At 50.6% G+C, this 19124-nt stretch overlaps 1 protein-coding gene across 4 annotated transcripts; it reads right to left on the bottom strand.

The window, feature by feature from the left end:
* Positions 1 to 197: 197 nt before the first annotated feature.
* Positions 198 to 3820, bottom strand: LOC133907737 (ATP synthase subunit gamma, mitochondrial-like). 4 transcript variants are annotated; one of them, XM_062349818.1, is made up of 10 exons: positions 3587 to 3743; positions 3048 to 3240; positions 2602 to 2645; positions 2362 to 2514; positions 2009 to 2122; positions 1794 to 1936; positions 1214 to 1336; positions 990 to 1109; positions 681 to 802; positions 198 to 534 (listed from the first exon to the last, which is right to left on the bottom strand). In XM_062349818.1, exons 2-10 carry the CDS (start codon positions 3140 to 3142, stop codon positions 465 to 467), a joined length of 984 nt encoding a protein of 327 aa, XP_062205802.1. In that variant the 5' UTR covers positions 3143 to 3240; positions 3587 to 3743; the 3' UTR covers positions 198 to 464. The 4 variants fall into 4 exon arrangements, with proteins under 4 accessions (XP_062205802.1, XP_062205800.1, XP_062205803.1 ...); XM_062349816.1 differs by lacking the exon at positions 3048 to 3240 and having other exon boundaries at positions 3587 to 3820; XM_062349819.1 differs by lacking the exon at positions 3048 to 3240 and having other exon boundaries at positions 1794 to 1921; positions 3587 to 3819.
* Between the last annotated feature and the right edge of the window lie 15304 nt (positions 3821 to 19124).

The raw sequence follows: 19124 nt of genomic DNA, 5'->3' as shown, positions 1-19124 counted from the left end.
ATTTTACTCAGATCTTGTCAAAGCAAATGGAAGAGAGCCCATCTGGGTTTAATTCAAACGTAGGGGCAGTTTGGGCTTCGCGTGTGGCAAAAATTGTTTCACACTCAGTTACGAAGAACAAGGAATAATGGGAGCAGCATATTACAGATCAAAGACATATCTGAGTGGAAGAAACTCTTAATTGTTAAACCAGAGAAGGCAAAATAGAGTTTCAGCAAATCATCATTTATGCAAAATGGGCACGACCATTCAACATTCAGTAAAAGTATGCCAGTCTTTCGATAAAACAAGGTTGATTGGAACAAGCATATCTGCATAGCACCATCACGTAATTGGGCTAATTATTGCAACTTGGCATCAGGATGCGCTTGCAAAGAAAAACAAAAGGCTGCTTCAGATGATAAGTAGCTTTTGTTGGAGCGGCGACAAAGAAGAAAAATCAATGTTCAACAAAAGTTTCACCGTTATCCCTCAAGGGCTGAGGCACCAGAAATGATCTCAATGAGCTCTGTAGTGATAGAAGCTTGACGTGTCCTGCATATACATAAAACAGTGAGTCAGCTTTCTTCCTTCGTAAGCTTTGGATGCATCAATTAGTCCCCAACACTTGCACCCGTATTTACACACCATGTGTGCACAGGACAGAGAGAGAGAGAGAGAGAGAGAGAGAAGATGGGGACCTGTTGTATGTGAGTGTCAGTCTATCAAGCATGTCACCCGCGTTTCTGCTCGAGCTGTCCATGGCAGACATACGAGCTCCAAGCTCACTGCATGCATTCTCTAGAGCAGCATTATACAGGACCTGACAAGAGAAGAAATTCAATACATAAATAGGAAGAGGGTCCCAAGTTCTCTTTAGAACAGCCACAGAATAAGCCAACAAAGGTCAGACAAATATCCTGTACTTCATACTAGTTTAAGATATGTTTGGAAACAACTAGATTCAAATAGAACAGCTGTAGACAATCCCCTATAATTGAGAGACTTACACAAGAAAACTGGAACTCAGTAAGATTCTGTAGAATTTCGGATTTGGTTTCACCTCCTTCAATTTCATATGAATCAAGGTCACCAACCTTTCCACCAGATTCTGTCTCTTTCTCCATGACCTTCAAATAACAACAAAAGCATAAGAGTAAATAAAGTAAATTTCATTTAGCTAGAATTAGACGATAGAAGCACAAATGCGTATGGCATCAACACTAGTACTGACCTCAGGTGACAATATTGTAGTCATTGTCGGCTTAAATGATATGACGGAGTGGAACTTGTTAAAAACAAGTCTCAGAGCATCAAATTCAACATTTTTCAAGATATCATCAGCCAGCACAGCAGTCTGAAACATAATTGGAGAAATCAGTGGAATGTAGACAGCCAACAAAGAACAAATTTAAATATTCTGAAAGAAAATGTGTCAATGTAGTTTGTGCATTCTACACAGCTTAATTAGTCCATTAATGGCATGCACAACAACAAATCTGAATTACAGGAGCCAGAATACAGAAAAGTTCTAAATTAGCCCACCTATAAACTTAAAAAGACTACATAATACCAGGGCAATGAACCTTTTCCTCATATCTAGGTATGCTATCATGCTGTCAATTAAGCAAAATCAATCACCATACTGAAATAACAAAAATAAAAAATAATACCAGGGCAGGGCCTTGAGCAGAATCCAAAAATAAAAATACAATTACCATATGAAAATCAATCACCATAGCTACTTCGAATCACTAACTCTTAGTACTTCATTGATATATGAATTACCATGACACTGTAAGCTAAAAGGGTACCTGTGTGTAGTTGATAGGGTTCTTCTGCAATTCAGATACTGTCATCTCAATACTCTTCCTTGAGTCACGAATGAGTTGGACTTTACCCTTCTCTCCTAGTATGACATACTTGCTTTCTTTCTCTGGACCTGAATACATAAAAGCTAGGAAGCATAAGAATTAGTTTCAAATGATTGCACATGAAAATGATGGAAAATAATAATTAAATAAATTACCAGAAGTTAACTTGTGGAGTGCTTTGCTGACTTTAACTGACGTAGAGTTGATACCACCACAGAGACCCTTGTCGGATGTGATAGCAACAATAACATTTTTATTGACATCAACACCTAGTGTTTACATCGGAAAAGTTAATAATTGAGGGGAAAAAACCATAGAATTAAACAAGAAAACACCATGCAATAAACTAAAAAGAAATAAAGTGTAGAGCATTACAATAACTAAAACGACAAGTATTAGCTTGAAAAAACTAAAATTGAGATGTGCTGTAAAAGACAAGGAGAAAAATAAAGTAGATAAGCAGTTAAAGTTACAATTGTAACAGATACAACATTCACCATATACGTACTAGGAGCATCGCCAAGAAGAGCGGTGAATGGCTGCCATAGACCACGTGAATTTTCTGTTCTTATTTGAACAGCTCGAAGCTTTGACGCTGCAACCATCTTCATTGCTTTTGTAATCTTTTGAATGTTCTTCACACTCTTCATGCGGTTTCTAACTGGAGGTGATTATACAGGAGACAATAAGTTGTTTTGATTGCACAAGTATAACCTGGGAAATAATACAACAGAAAAAAGAACCTCACCGACTTGTGTTGAAATGGACCGTGCACCATGGGGCGCAATCTCCCTGATGTGAAAAACATGCAAGATTTTTGGAGTAAAAGAAAATAGAGGAAACAACTACAGGAAAGAGTTATCTAGAAAAAAAAATAACACAAAGCGAAATAGAACAGTCATATGGTAGCAATGGTTCACACAGGTAAATAATTCTCAAGGAAATTGAACCACAGCCATTTGTTATGTTCAACATTGCATCAACATACGAGGCCTGTGTTTAAGCAATAAACTCTAAATTCTAATATGGTGAAGTCCAACATTTTTCAAAAAGAAATGCCCAAAATATGCACATTTCTCATAATTAAGCGCATGAACAATCCATTTTTGTGAACAAAATTTATAAAAAAAAAAATGCATATTCTCTTATTCATTGAACACAATGATATACACTTCCCGGAGCAAAAGAAATTACCTTGCCGAAAGCAACACTCTTATCCCTCGCATGAATTGATCAAAAAGCACCAGAACTCTCATTTCTCTTGCCACCCATTCCGTAAGGACATGCATGTACCCACATTTTTACACCCTCAGCAAAAGAAAACCAGAAACAACACAGCGCAGTCATCATCAAACCATGTGATACTCCAAAGAAACCACCGGCTCGCCTTAAAAAGACATATAGATAGACAGCATTAGCATTTCCCCGATTTTTGGAACCCAGATAGCGGATTCCAAACAATCAGCTCTCCAACGAGGTGAAAAAGAACCACCCTAATCCATCATCCAAGACTATCACCAGTTCAGCACCAAACTCATTCAAATCGGTCCGAACATTTTGCGCGGTAGGTAATTCCAGGTATACACCCTAGACGCATCTCGCATCCGAACGCAAGGATCATTTCTGATCAGAAACAGGCCGGACCGAACTACTCGCATCAGAAACAACAGATCGAAGCGGAGCCAGATCGGTTTGGGGGAGGAGTTGGAGGAGGGGGGGGGGGGAGATCTTACGGCTGGGAGACGGCGGGGGAGCGCGCCGCCATGGCTGCCGCAGGTGAGGGGGTGGAGAGGAGGATGCGCCTCCCCTCGCGTCGCAGCGCCGCCATCGCCATCGCCGCCAGTGGCCTTGTTCCTCGCTGCTCTCGGGGGCGGGTTGGTGTCGCCGCAAGGGGATCGGGGAGGAATGGGAAACGTAGCGGTGGGTAGGACTAGGACGGAAATGGTGGCGGAGCGCACGCTAGGAGATCTTTAAAAATTTATTAAATAAAAATAGAATATGTTTTTTTCGTTACAACAGACGTTAAAAATTTATTGAAACAATGATATAACATAAGTGGATCACTCCAACTTTAAAAGAAACTGGATCTAACAGAGAAAGACAGAGGAGAGAGGCCGACTGAGGGAGGCGAAGGAGGGTTGAGGAGGGCGAAGGAGGCAGATGAGGGCTGGGAGAGAGCACTAGGATGGAGAAGGGCGGTCCTCGATGAAAGCAACGGCCTAAGTAAAGACAACAGCACGGGTAAAGGCAAGGCTGAGCTCCGGTGCAAACAGTACTGTGATGAAGCCACATCACCCATTGCTAGCAGATCAAACGGGGAGGCATACCTTCAAACCCCGGTGGCTCGGTCCTAGAACATGCCTTACAACTTTTTCACAAGCATAAGTGAAAGGAACTGGGGTAACTATTCAATTAAAGTTTTAATCTAAAATTGCTAAGGTGAGTAATTGACTTACTGCTCTATCATCTTGCTTTTATGTCTTGTACTCTATGAGTGTATGCAACTGTGATAGAACAGAGAAACAAAGTCAGACTTTGTAACTATTCAATTAAAGTTTTAGTTTAAAATTGCTAGGGTGAGTAATTGACTTACTGTTCTATCATCTTGCTGTTATACTTGTACTCTATGAGCATATACAACTGTAATAGAAACAAATAAACTGAATTTAGCTAAAAAAAAGGTTTACATGCACCTATACTTGTTTGCATCTGCCTAGTGTATCTTGTTACTGACTGGTGCGTTTGTGTCAGACTTTGAAGCCCTTGCAGAGCTAGGTTATTATGGACGATATATTATGGTATTCTTCACACTATAAATTTGTTATGCATTACGCTGTTAATAGATGTTACTACATCGTGTACCACGTATAATCCTTTCCCTAACTTTTCAACACAAGACGGCCATCGGAGCACCTCCTTCACCACCATCCGAACCCTCCATCTGTTGTTGTAGTCGTGTTATTGCACAAGACCACCCGATGCACGTTGTTGCTTTAAACAGGATCGCAGTTGACCATTGAGTGGATTATGCCGCTCGTCGAAACCGGCTGGGTTGCATGGCGTGTTTCTGACAGCTCTCAGGCGAAGCACTGCCGCTAGACGAGAGCTGTGTCACCGATTGGTCATCGAAGCTAAGGTAGGCACCACCCTGCCGCACAATCTCGATCTAACGGCCTAAGTTTAATGAAATCTTCCGGTCAGCATTCAGTGCCATGTTAGCATGCCACACCACCCTTCTCGGCCTACATGGCAGTGCCAGCTCACTGGTTGCACCTACGTGTCTTGCCACGTCATCATGCACGATCAGTGATAAGTTTTGTTTTTTATTTCGTTGCACTGATATTATATAAGTTAGGGCTGATGCATAAAAAGTGATACTCCCCGAAATAATTTGAACAATTTTGGAAAAAATGATAATTAATATGTTTCAGTGTTTTTTTAAATAAATTGGTTAAATCACTTTCAGGTGTTGTCTTAATTCTAGTAAATCCTATAATTAGTATATAAATAGTAAGTAATCTGATATTAATTTGAATAATGCTTTTCTCTCATAAATAAATGTTTGTTAAATTTGTTTATTATTTTCTCTAGTTAAATAATTCCAATAAATTTGTTTTGTATTATAAAAACAACTCTGTAAAATAGAATTTATTTGTAGTAATTTTAGTAATGTTTTCCTTAATAAATAAATCATGTTTAATTCTTTTCAATAGTTTTAATAGTGTTTTTATAATGTTATTTTAATTCTATTTAATGTTTTTATATATTTTTATAATTCAAATAAATGCTAGAAAAATTCTAAAACATTCCTAGCAACATAATTCCATATGTAGTTAATCTTTGTAGTGCTATTTTAATCTGTAGGAAGTCGTAGTATGTCAACCGTAGCTGTGAAAAACTATAATTTGTGTGTGATGATGTTTGTTGTGTGCTATTTTGTTCTTTTAGATCTTGGTGTTTATGTGTTGCCCTTTTGCTTATGTTCACGAGTAAACGTCAACATTCTGGAGGAGCTAGAAGAACTTCATAATCAAGATTTGATGGTCGAGCTAAGTCGAGTGAAAGCAAGTTGTGTTCTTGAACATATTTATCCCGGTTTTATAAATGTTCTTGTTTTACAAACATGCATGTTAATAATTTATCAGTAATCAGAGTTAGGTTTTACCCTAGTTTTTCTTATCATCCTTGTAAACATGGCTTGGTTTTAGGTTATGGAAGGGTAGATGATGCTTAGCTTTACAATACTTAAAGGCTTCAATTGGTATTATGATCAATTATGTATACATTTAAGCTACCTCCATACATAATATGGCTTAAACTTCCTATCTCGATATATTATTTAGGTGCAAGTATTGTCTCACACCTACAAGTGGTTCATCACAAGTGGATCTAATCATATGCACATACATAGGGGGAATTTAGATTATATTATGTAAGTTTCATGAATTGTGATCTATATCCATTCCTATAAGTGGTATCATCTTATTAGATCATGATTTATGAAGCTCTCTCCCGTTTGTTCTAACATTTTTTCTTAAGTCAACATGTGTTTGTACACTTTTTGATATTATTAACAAAGGATGAGAAGTTTAGCGACCAAAGCAAGATGGCATGCCTAGGGGAGGAACAAGCAAAGAAGCAAAATACATAGGGATGCCAAGATTGACAAAAAGGTGGGCAAAATGAAGTAGCTCTTACATGGATCGATCATGGGAGATATTGAGAGGGGGAGAATTGTCTCCATGACGGTCACAATACAAAGGGGACAAAATGAAGATAAGAACAAGGTATGATAAATATGTGATATTTTTCTTACAATTGCTATCATTACTTAGTCTTACCACGCATCAAAACAAGTAGGTAAGGTCTTGTACCATTTATATTTGGTTTTTGTTTTCAATTGGTATATTTTAAGTATTTGGCTCTTGCTTTAGTTGTGTTGTCATCAATCACTAAAAAAGGGATATTGTAGTGAACATGGCTCTCTTAGGGTATGTATGTGATTTTTTTATTAATGACAATATAGTCAATGTGACTAATATATTTGTCAAGTATATGTCTTAGTAGATCTCATGGATGCAACACATGAAGAAGCCATCGAAGCCGAGCTCAAGAATGGTTGAATTGGACGAGTTCAAAAGAAAATTCACTCTTCGGATGGTCCGGTGCTTATAAAGAAGAACTCACTGGATGGTCCCGTGCTAGTGAAGTGTTTGACTTAGAGAAGAAAAGTGAAAACTTCACTGGATGGTTCGATGCTCAGCCGGTGTGCACATCGGAGCATTTTGTCTCAGAAGAATATTATGCAATTCAACACATTGAATGGTCTGGTGTTAAGGAGAAATGCACATTAGAGCATTTTTCAGGAGCAAGTTCTTCAGTACAGAAGAGCTTTGAACTCATCGGATGGTCTGACAATGAAACGAAGAATACACCGAAGGCTTCATCGGAGTATTTTCCAGAACGTTTTTAGAAGTGTGAGAAGTTGTACACACCGGATGGTCTAGTGTTCGGAAGTTTACACACATCGAACAATAAACAGTGAAGTAGTGACTCAGCGAGGCTCAAGTCTACACACCGGACGGTCCGGTGATGAAGTTGAAGGTTAACTAGAATATCTGGTGTTCACAAATGGGTTTGAGTGGAATTCCAACAGCTAGTTTGTATTGTTGTACACATCGGATGGTCCGATGTTGGTACTGCTGTTGACACCAGATCATCCCGTGTTCACAGTCTATTAGAGCCGTTGGAGCAATGGCTAGTTCACGGGGTTGAAGCTATAAATGGCCCCTCCCACTCGGCCATTTGAGGGTGTTGGAGTCCAGAGAAGCTCATAGACACTTGAGAAGACATCCAAGCCACTAAAGTGCTAAAAGTGATCATCCAAGTCAGTTAAGCACAAGATTAGAGAGTGACTAAAAGTGATAATCTAAAGCAATTAAGCATAAGATTAGAAAGTGATTAGTACTAATAGGCCTAGAGAGAGTTGTTGCTACGTGTTGCTGCCTAGAGAAGGGATCAAACAGTGATCCTATATAGTACGACCGATGCAGATGGGTAGAAGCATGCTCATGACCGAGAGCGTGGCAATTTAAATTATTCTTACACCCTGCAAGGTAAAACTTTACCCAAATGACATGGGGACCATTCGGCTATGGCACTGGGGTTACCGTGAGCAAGTCTTGGCCATGCTTCGACTCCCCGAGACTTTGCTTCTCCTTATTCTTTTTCTCTTACGCATCATAGGGCTGCAAGTCAAGTGTTAGCATGGCATATGATAATTGCCTTACCTTACCATTAGATCAGCGTGTGGTTAGTATGGAAAGTGCTAGTCAACAACACCGACGATCGGTGCTTAAACGATGCAAAGCTGCCTGCGGTGTCCAGGTTCCTCCCCCGAATTGGCCCGAGGACTCTTCCTGAGCAGAAAACACCTCTAACACCGCCCACATCTTGTCTCATCCTCACACCTCATCAACATCATCATCATAGTACTTGTGAACGATAAAGTAAGCCCTAGGCTAAAAGGATATGGAGATACAATAGCGGCACCATCGCTTGACTTCTACCGAGGACTTATGTATTGCTAAGCATTTTAAACAATGGTAATTACAAACTTTCAAAAAGCTCGAGATACTTGGAGCGGTTCTTATCCTCACGCTCCGAAGTCACTTCGTCCTTGGTGTGGATGCTCCTCTGGACTTTCACAAACTTGATAGAATGACGCCGAGTTTTGTGTTTTGCTTCATCCGAAATCCGGATTGGTTGCTCACAATATGTAAGATCCAACTGCAACTCTTGGTTTGCCACTTCAATGACTTCGGTTGGGATCCGAAGACATTTCTTTAGCTGCGACACACGGAAGACATTGTGAACGGCGGAGAGGGATGGAGGCAAGTCCAACTGATATGCTACCTCTCCACACCGGGCAATACTTTCGAATGGTCCCACGTAACGAGGCGCTAGCTTCCCTCTGACTTGAAAGTGACGAACCCCTTTGAGTGGAGACACCTTGAGATACACAAAGTCTCCAATGGTGAATTTAAGATCTCGGTGGTGACGATCCGCCTAGTTCTTCTATTTTGATTGTGCCGTGAGGAGACACTTCCGAACTATCAGAACATGCTCTTCTGCCTTTGTCGGTGACCTGGGAACCAGGGGTCCCCGAGTCCCGAGGCCAGAACAGCAGAATGCCACATGGCGCTTTCCCTCGGGGATCATCTCCCCGAGGGCCGAGAAGAGCCAGTTCCGGGAGTGTGCTCAGGGCCATGAACAGTGGTCCCCGAGTACCCGTAGTTCTCTGAGGACCCGAGAAGAGCCAGTTCCGGGAGGGGTGCTCGGGGCCATGAGTAGTGGTCCCCGAGTACCCGTAGTTCCCCGAGGACCCGAGAGGAGCCAGTTTCGGGAGGGGTGCTCAGAGCCATGAATAGTGATCCCCGAGTACCCAGAGTTTCCCAAGGACCCGAGAAGAGACATATCTGGGAGAGGGCGCTCGGGGCTATGAACAGTAGTCCCCGAGTACCTAGAGTTCCCCGAGGACTTGAGAAGCCCCTTGCCGGTGGACCCCACAAGGGCTCAGTGGTGAGGTGTCAATCGGTGAGAGGCCCGATGCTGCATTTAAGAGGGAGCGTGGCCTGTCACTTCCAACCACTCCCCCCACGCCTGTCGTACTGAGTACGTCAGGCCCTGCCACCGCCTAGCAGGAAGGCGTGGGGGCATTTAATGCGACAGGTCCCATCGCGCGTCATCCTGCGGGGCCCATAAAGGAAACGGCTTAGAGATATCGTCGCTGGGCTCGAGGCGTATCGCCTGCCTCCCTGCTGTGTCAGACTTGCTTCGACCGAGCGGGCATGCGGGGTTGTTCGGTGGCAGCCCGGTGGGCTCCCCCCTGCACCTGCTAAAGTTGGGCATAATGGGCGACAAGACTGGCCGAAGACACATTTTCAACCCCCTGTAACATCAAACTGCAGCCCCATGATGGTTGTTTTCCATTTATGGCTCATGGGAACTCATGCCCCCGTTCTGGGCACGCCGAGCCTCCCCAGACAGGATAAAAGGGGGGGTGCACTCCGGAGAAGAACAAGCTAGAGCGTACAGCAAGAGTCGAACAAGTCAGAGAAGCTTTCCAAGAAGTCAAGCCGGAAGCAAGGAGCAAGACCGAAGCTCTAGACTTAGACAAAAAACCTTGTAACACAAGAGATCCAGAGAGAGACATTCCAAGAGCATTAATAGCATACACATAGGAGTAGGGTATTACACTTTGTGCGGTCCGAACCTGTCTAAAATTCCTTGAGCATTTACTCCAACTAGCAGACGATCATCCGTCCCGCCTACATCTCACATATTCTCATTAAATCCACGTACGAGGTAGATCCAAAATCAGCCCCCCAGCCGAATCTCAAAGGGGGTCCCTCGGGATCCCCGCTTGCGGTGTTTACCCACCGACAGTTGGTGCGCCAGGTAGGGGGGGTTGCATCCCTGAATCCGCCTTGTTTTCTGCAGGAAAAATGGCGGGCGAACATCATCTTCAACGCACCAGCTCAAACTCGAGCGAAGAAGTGGAGCACGTGGCCCAGGAGGCCCCGGCTCTTGCTGTTCCTTAGCAGCAGCAGCAGTCGGACCGTACGGTGCCCCTCCCTTTGGGACAACGGCGCTGGGCCCAGCAGGGCTGTTGCCGCCGCAGGCTGGCCGCCTAACCCTCAGTAGGAGGCAAACGTCTCTGCCGCAAGATCGACGTCCGGACAGCGCCAGGCATCGTTACGGCGTAGGCTCACCTTCGGTGGCGCTAGCCCTGGGAGTGCTTTGCTTGCGGCACAAGCACTCCTCAGGCACCCGCCTGTCCAGGCAGCGGCGGAAACCCCGGAAGGCCATTGGCTGCAGGAGGTGGCCGCCTTGGTGGGCACGACTCACCGGTAGGTGCTGGCCGAAAGTTCCCGTGCCATCTTCCACCGCGGTGCAACAAGAGCCGGACCATCTTCGGGTGGTGGCAGAACCGGCCGGGGGGGGCTCCAGGCAGAGCGCCGCTCCCCTGGTCACAACAGGAGGTCATGACCTCCGCTTACACCTCAATGAGCGGAGGGCTGTCAAGGATGCGCGCGTCACTCTCGAGCGCCATCGGGAGTCCCGGTGCGAGGCCGAGGCAGAGGACCAGGCTTCCTCTATGCCGACCTGAGACCACCGGGATTCCCTGGCGCGTCGTCGTTCGCCCCCAAAGGGCACTGCTGGCACCATGGGATACGGCACGGGCTGCCGCGCATTCACCAGTGAGCTTCGCCGAGTCAATTGGCCCACGAAGTTTCGGCCAGAGCTATCGGAGAAGTACGACGGGTCCATCGACCCCGTCGAGTTCCTCCAAATCTACAACCACCACCGTCCAAGCGGCGGGCGGGAATGAAAAGGTTATTGCCAACTACTTCCATGTGGCCTTGAGGGGCTCTGCCCCGCTCTTGGCTTATGAACTTACCCCCGGGATCTATTAGCTCCTGGGTTGATCTGTGCCACCAATTTGTGGCTAATTTTCAGGGCACCTTCACATACCCCGGCTTGGAGTGCGACCTCCATGTCGTCAAGCAGTAAGAGGGGGAGATGCTGAGGCTCTTCATACAGCGTTTTAGCCAGGTCCGCAATACCATTCCGCGGATCACCCCCCACGCCATCATAGTCTTCTTTCGGTAGGGCGTCCACGACGAGAGGATGCTTGAAAAGCTAAGTACCCACGAGGTCGAAACCACAGTGGAGCTCTTCGCGTTGGTTGACAAGTTTGCCAAGGCGACGGAAGCTCAGGCGTGGCATGTCCCGCACCCTGAGCAACCCACTGCCAACAAGGCAGGTCCTTCCCGTTCCAACAAATGGGAAAAGAAAAAGAGAAAGAAGCGCGACGCTGCCCCTGTCGTGTCGGTGGAGGGCGCTGCCTGTAGGCCGGCACACCGGGCGGCTGTCGACAAGAAGGCCGCTCCCGCGAGGCCCAAGCTGGGAAAATGGTGTGAAATCCACCAAACTGACTGGCATGACCTCACTGAATGTCGGTCGGTCAAGGGCCTCATCGAGCGGCGCTAGAAAGAGCACGAGGAGCGTCGCTTGGGTGGTGCCGACAATGCCGCCCCCAAAAATCAAGAGCTCGGGTTCCAAGAGCCTGAGCACACCGTCGCTTTCATCGATGGAGGCGCATACACGCCCTCCTCTCGTTGCTGCGTCAAGATAATGCGGTGTGAGGTGTGCTCGGAAACCCTGGGCGCTGCGGCCGCAAGGCCTCTGAAGTGGTCGGAGACCCCGATCACCTTCAGTCAGGCGGACCACCCCGCGAGTACTGCAGGGGTGGGGCGACTACCTCTGGTAGTGTCGCCCACCATCTGCAATGTGAAGGTCAGCCGAGTGCTGATCGACGGGGGTACAGGCCTAAACCTCCTGTCCCAGGAGGCATTTAAGAAGCTGTAGGTGCATTCGAGGCGCATAAAGCCATCCCTCCCCTTTTATGGGGTGACGCCGGGACACACATTACCCCTCGGGAAGGTCGAGCTGCCTGTCACTTTCGGGAGCCGAGACAATTTCCGGACGGAGAACGTCGTCTTCGATGTCGCGGAGGTCCCTCTGCCCTACAACGCAACCTCGGGCGCCCTACGCTCGCCCGGTTCATGGTGGTGACGCACTACGCCTACCTCACAGTCAAGATGCTGGGCCCTGCCGGCCCCATCTCTGTGCCCGCCGAGACCGGCAGCGCCATCTCCTGCGCTGAGCAGCTATACTCGGCCTTGGTCTCTGCTCGGGCCGAGGTCGAAGGACACCCCGGGGGCCCAGGACCCTCTTCATCCAAACCTTAACTCGCCACCGATGACTCCATCCCCACGAAGGAGGTCGTGGTAGGCGAAGACTCGTCCCAGGTCATCCGAATCGGTGGTGACCTGGGCAACAAATAGGAAAGCACGCTCATCACCTTCCTCTGGGCTAACACTGACGTGTTTGCATGGCAGCTGTCCGATATGCCTGGGATCCCTAGGGAGGTGATCGAGCACCACCTTGCCGTGCGCCCGGATGCGCAGCCGGTGAGGCAGAAGATCCGACGGCAGGCGCCTGAGTGCCAGGAGTTTATCCGGGAGCAAGTCAGCAAGCTCCTCGATGCCGGCTTCATCCGAGAGGTCCTCCACCCGGAGTGTCTAGCCAACCCAGTCGTCGTCCCAAAGGTCAACGGCAAGCTGCGGATGTGTGTCGACTACACTGACCTTAACAAGGCTAGTCCAAAAGATCCTTTTCTTTTAACCCGCATAGACCAGATAGTCGATTCCACCGCGGGATGCGATGTTTTGTGTTTTTTAGATGCAAATTCGGGTTATCACCAAATCCGCATGGCCAAATAGGACGAAGAAAAAACATCTTTTATTTCCCCGGTGGGGACCTATTGCTATATGTCAATGCCTTTTGGTTTGCGCAATGCTGGATCTTCATTCCAGCGGGCCATGCCCATTACGCTTAATACACAGGTTGGTCGCAACGTCGAAGCTTATGTCGACGATCTCGTGGTCGAGTCTCGAGATCGGGCCACCCTGCTGGAAGACTTAGCCGAGACTTTCAATAGTCTCCGAACCACACGCCTTAAGCTCAACCCCGAGAAGTGCATCTTCGGGGTACCCGTGGGCAAGCTCCTTGGTTTGTTGGTTTCCAGCCGAGAAATCGATGCCAACCCGGAGAAAATCCGAGCCATCGAGTAGATGCGTCCCCCGGCTCGGCTGAAAGAGGTCCAGCGTCTCGCTGGCTACATGGCGACCTTGGGGCACTTCATCTCCAAGCTCAGGGAGCGAGGGCTCCCGCTCTTCAAATTGCTGAAGAAGACCGGTCATTTTGACTGGACATCGGAGGCTGAGCAGGCTTTACAGGACTTGAAGAAGTATCTCACCTCACCGCCCGTACTGGTGGCCCCCTTCGAGGGCGAGTCTTTATTGCTCTACGTCTCAGCCACTCCTCAGGTCGTGAGCATGGTACTGATGGTGGAGCGTGACGAGTGCTCGGGGCAAGGTGCTGGGTCCAAGCTCCCGGCTGCCCCCAAGCATCATACGGGTCTCGGGGCTCCTCCCGACCAGGGAGTCGAGCCTGAGACCGCGGCTCCTCCCGACCAGGGAGTCGAGCCTGAGACCGCGGCTCCTCCCGACCTGGGAGTCGAGCCCGAGACCGCGGCTCCTCCCGACCAGGGGGTCGAGCACGAGACCTCGGCCGACCCCGAGCACTACACCAAGCTTGAGGGCTGTGACAAGTCCTCGGGCGAGGCCGTAGTCCGGGCTTGCCGCATACAGCGACCGGTGTACTTCGTCAGTGAAGTCCTCCGAGACGCCAAGATAAGATACCCTAAGCCCAGAAGATGCTCTATGCAGTGCTCGTCACTTCCAGGAAGCTGCGTCACTACTTCCAGGCGCACAAGGTCTCGGTGGTAACCACATACCCATTGCGGCCAATCCTGCGGAACCGAGAAGGCACTGGGCGCATTGTCAAGTGGGCGGTCGAGCTCGCAGAATTCGATCTGCACTTTGTCAGCTGTCAAGCGATCAAAAGCCAGGCTCTGTCCGACTTTGTGGCAGAGTGGACGCCGGTCCTCGAGATCGACAATGAAGAGTTGTCCGCGTACCCCGGGCAAGACGGGCCCAGGTACTGGGTTATGCACTTTGATGGCTCCCTCACGCTGAAAGGCACGGGGGCTGGAGTGGTGCTCACCTCCCCAACGGGTGAAGTACTCCTGTATGTCGTGCAGCTGCACTTCCGAGCGATCAACAATATGGCAGAATACGAGGGCCTCATCGCTGGCCTCCGGGCAGCGGTGGGTCTCCGGATCCGGCGGCTGCTCGTTAAGGGAGACTTCCAACTGGTGGTCAACCAAGTATCCAAGGAATACCAGTGTGCAGACCCGCAGATGGCGGCGTACGTGGCGGAAGTCAGGAGGCTGGAGCGGCACTTTGACGGCCTGGCTGGGACGAGCACATACCTCACCGCGACAACACTTTGGCCGATGACCTCTCCCGCCTGGCCTCTGCCCGGGCGCTCATCCTAGCCGGAGCCTTTGAGGAAAGGCTCACACGGCCATCCGTCCTGCCTGCTGACCAGGATGAAGGGGAACCCTCGAGCCTAGTTGGGGGAACCCAGGCAACACCCTTAGTGGGAGGTCTCGTCAGGATGCCGCTGTCTGGTGAGTGCGCTGCGCTTATCGGTGGTTCTCAAGATGCCTCGTGGATCGACGAGATCCGAGGGTACTTGAAAGAAAACATTCTTCCTGGGGATGATGCCTCTGCGGAGAGGAGTGCACGACAGTCCAAACGCTATGCCATAGTAGATGGGGATCTCTACCGACACGGCACGGATGGTGTCCTCCTGAAATGCATCACCCGGGTAGACGGCAGTGAGCTCCTCACTGAGATCCACGAGGGTGAGTGCAGTGGCCATGCATCGTTCCGCATGCTGGTCGAGAAGGCCTTTCGACAAGACTTCTACTGGCCTACAGCCCTCTAGGACGCTTCCGAGCTAGTTCAGCGCTGCAAGGCGTGCCAGTTCCACACAAAGCAGATTCACCAGCCAGCTCAGGCTCTTCATACTATCCCCCTATCTTGGCCCTTCGCGGTCTAGGGGCTGGACATCTTGGGTCCATTTCCCCGAGCAATCGGGGCTATGAGTACCTCTACGTTGCCATCGACAAGTTCACCAAGTGGCCGGTGGCAGTCCCAGTTGTCAAGGTTACCAAGAACATGGTGATCCAATTCATCCGCGGTATCACAAGTCGCTTCGGGGAATACTGCGAGGACCTCGGGATCAAGCTTTGCTTCGCCTCTGTCGCTCATCCTCGGAGCAATGGGCAAGTCGAGCGCGCAAATGCCGAGATACTAAAGGGGCTCAAAACCTGGACCTGCGATGTGCTGGCAAAGCATGGGAAAGGGTGAATCGACGAGCTGCCTGCTATGTTATGGGCCAACCGGACCATGCCAAGCGGGCCACCGGGGAGACACCTTTCTTCCTCGTGTACGGCGCCGAGGCGGTCCTCCCCTTCGAGCTCACTCTCGGCTCCCCTCGGATGAATGCTTACTTAGAAGGTGAAAAGGAACAGCGGAGACGCGACGGCGTCGGTCACATGGAGGAGCGTCGGCGACGAGCCGCCGTCCGAGCCGCCAGATATCAGTAGAGCCTGCATCGCTACCATCAGCGCCACATCCGGGCCCGGTCACTCGAGGTTGGGGATCTAGTTCTCCGATGCGCCCAGATGCGCGAAGGAAAGAATAAACTCTGCCCCATGTGGGAAGGCCCCTTCATCATGACCGGCGCCCTGTGGCAAGGCTCGTTTTGGCTGGCCATAGAGGATGGGCAGTGTCGGTGAATCAGGAACCAGGGGTCCCCGAGTCCCGAGGCCAGACCAGGAGTTTGCCATATGGCGCCCTCCGGCGCGGATCATCTCCGCCGGGTACAAAAAGACTAAGTCCCGGGAGGGGGTGCTCGGGGCCATGAACAGTGGCCCCCCGAGTGCCTGAGTTCCCCGATGATCTGCGAAGACCAAGTGCCGGGAAGGGAGTGCTCGGGGCCGTGAACAAGTGGCCCCCGAGCACTCGGTTCCCCGAGGATCTGAACAGTCAGTCCGGGAGAGAGTGCTCGGGGCCGCGAACAGTGGCCCCCGAGCACTTGGTTCCCCGAGGACCAAGAAGGGGCATATCTGGGGGAGAGTGCTCGGGGATGCGAACAATGACCCCCGAGCACTCGGTTCCTCGACGGCCTAAGAAGTCCTTCGCCCGTGGCCCCCACAAGGGTCTAGCGGTGAGGTGTCAGCCAGTGAAAGGCCCGATGCCGCATTTATGAGGGCGCGTGGCCTGTCACTTCCGACTGCTCCTGCCACGCTCGGTGCCAGTCCCTGCCACGTTCTGGCAGGAGGGCGTGGAGAGATTTAATGCACGGGCCCATCCCGTGTCATTCGGTGTGCCTCGGGATAGCATCGCAAGGCCCAAGGCGCCCCGCCTGCCGCCGTGCTGTGTCAGGCGTACAAGACCGGGCAGGCACACCGGGCTGCTCTGTGGCTGCCCGGTGGGCCCTCCCGCGGCGCCCGGTGCAGAGCGCATCATGACGACCGAGACCGGGTGGGGGGCGCATTTTCAACCCCCCCCCCCCCGTCATTTCGTGCAACAGCCCATGATGGTTGCTTTTCCATTTATGGTGCATTGGAACTCGTGCCCTCCCTTTCGGGGCACGCTACTGTCGGTGAGTATTTAAGAGAGTCGGTGGGCATGGACAAGAACAGACTCTCAGACTCTCTCTCGGTCTCGGACGAAGATCCAAGAAAAAGGTTCAGTACAAGCATGGAAGCAGAGATCACCGAAGAATAAGGAGCCCGAAGCTCTAGGATAGACAAATATTCTTGTAACCAGCAACATTCCTGAGAGACATTCTCATTGCATTTATAGCATCCACACAGGAGTAGGGTATTACTCTCAGTGCGGCCCGAACCTGTCTAAAAACCTCCAGAGCATTTACTGCATTCTGCATCCGATCATTCCATTCCACCTGCCATCGCATTTACGCCCATTTATTTCTCCCGCAAACAGATTCAGAATCATCCCCCGGCCGAATCTCAAAGGGGGTCCCTCCGGATCCCTGCTTTAGGAGTTCACCCTCCGACAGCTGGCGCGGCAGGTAGGGGGGTTGCATCCCTGAATTTGTTTGTTTTTTCCTGCAGAAAAAATGGTAGGTGGCTATCGCCTCCGACGCACCGGCTCCAGCTCCAGTGAGGAAATGGAGCCCCTCGTGCAGGAGGCCCCAGTCGCTGCTGCTCCGTAGCAGTAGCCACGGTCCGCACGCGCGATGCTCCCCTCTCATAGGGACCATGGCGCTGGGCCCAGCAGGACCGCCGCCGCCATCGCTAGCGCATCGCCTAACCCTCAGTAGGCGGCAGAAACTCCTGCCGCCAAATCCACGTCTGGAAAGCGCCGAGCGCCGTTGCAGCATAGGCTCGCCTTTGGCGAGGCCAGTCCTGGGAGTGCGCTACTTGCGGTGCAAGCTCTCCTCAGGCACCCGCCGGTCGAGGCGGCGGGGGAAACCCCAGAAGGCCGCTGGCTCGAGGAGGTGGCCTTGGTCGGCACGGCTCACCGTCAGGTGCTGGCCGAGAGTTCCCGGGCTACCTCCTACCGTGGAGCAACCAAGGCCGGCCCATCATCAGGTGGCGGTCGAACTGGCCGGGGGGCCTCCAAGCAGAGTGCCGCCCCCTAGCCACTACCGGAGCTCAGGACCTCCGCTTGCACCTCAATGAGCGGAGGGCCGTCGAAGACGCGCGTGTTACCCTTGAGCGCCAACGGGAGTCCCGGCATGAGGCCGAAGCTGAGGACCAGGCCTGCTCCATGCCGACCCATGACCGCCGGGGCTCCTCGACTCGCCGGCGCTCACCGCCCAAGGGCGCTGCCCGCGTAGCAGGGTATGGCACAGGCTACCGTGCCTTCACCAGCGAGCTCCGCCGGGTCAAATGGCCCACCAAGTTCCGGCCAGAACTACCGGAGAAGTACGATGGGTCCATCGACCCCGTCGAGTTCCTCCAAATCTACACCACCGCTGTCCAAGCGGCTGGCGGCATTGAAAAGGTGATGGCAATTATTTTCTTGTTGCCTTGAGGGGCTCTGCCCGCTCTTGGCTTATGAACTTACCCCCAGGATCCATCGGCTTCTGGGATGACCTCTACCACTAGTTTGTGGCAAACTTTCAGTGCACGTTCAAGCGCCCCCGCTTGGAGTGCGACCTCCATGCCATCAAACAGCAAGAGGGGGAGATGTTGCAGCGCTCCATACAGCGCTTCAGCCAGGTCCGCAACAACATCCCGCGGATAACCCCCCATGCTATCATTGTCGCGTTCCGGTAGGGTGTCCACAAAGAGCGGATGCTCGAGAAGCTGGGCACGCACGAAGTCGAAACCACCGCGAAACTCTTCGCGTTGGCCGACAAGTGCGCTAAGGCGGCGGAGGCTCGGGTGTGGCATGTTCTGCGCCCTGAGCATCCCGTCGCCGAACAACCCGGTCCTTCCCGCTTTGACAGGTGGGAAAAGAAAAAGAGAAGAAGGCGCGAGGCAGTCCCTATCATGCCGGCCCAGGGCCCTGCCCCTAGGCCAGCCCTGGAGCCCGACCACCGGCCACCTCGCCGGGGGGCCGCCGACAGAAGGCCCGCGCCCGCAAGGGCTCCGGCTCGAGCCCCTCCGAGGGCCCCGGCTCCCGCGAGGGCTCCGGCTCCTGCAAGGGCTCCGCACCTGCGACCCGAGCCGGTGAAGTGATGCCAGATGCA

Source organism: Phragmites australis, chromosome 24, assembly GCF_958298935.1.
Source record: "Phragmites australis chromosome 24, lpPhrAust1.1, whole genome shotgun sequence".
Taxonomy (NCBI): Eukaryota; Viridiplantae; Streptophyta; class Magnoliopsida; order Poales; family Poaceae; genus Phragmites; species Phragmites australis.
This window is presented reverse-complemented; position numbering and strand designations above follow the sequence as displayed.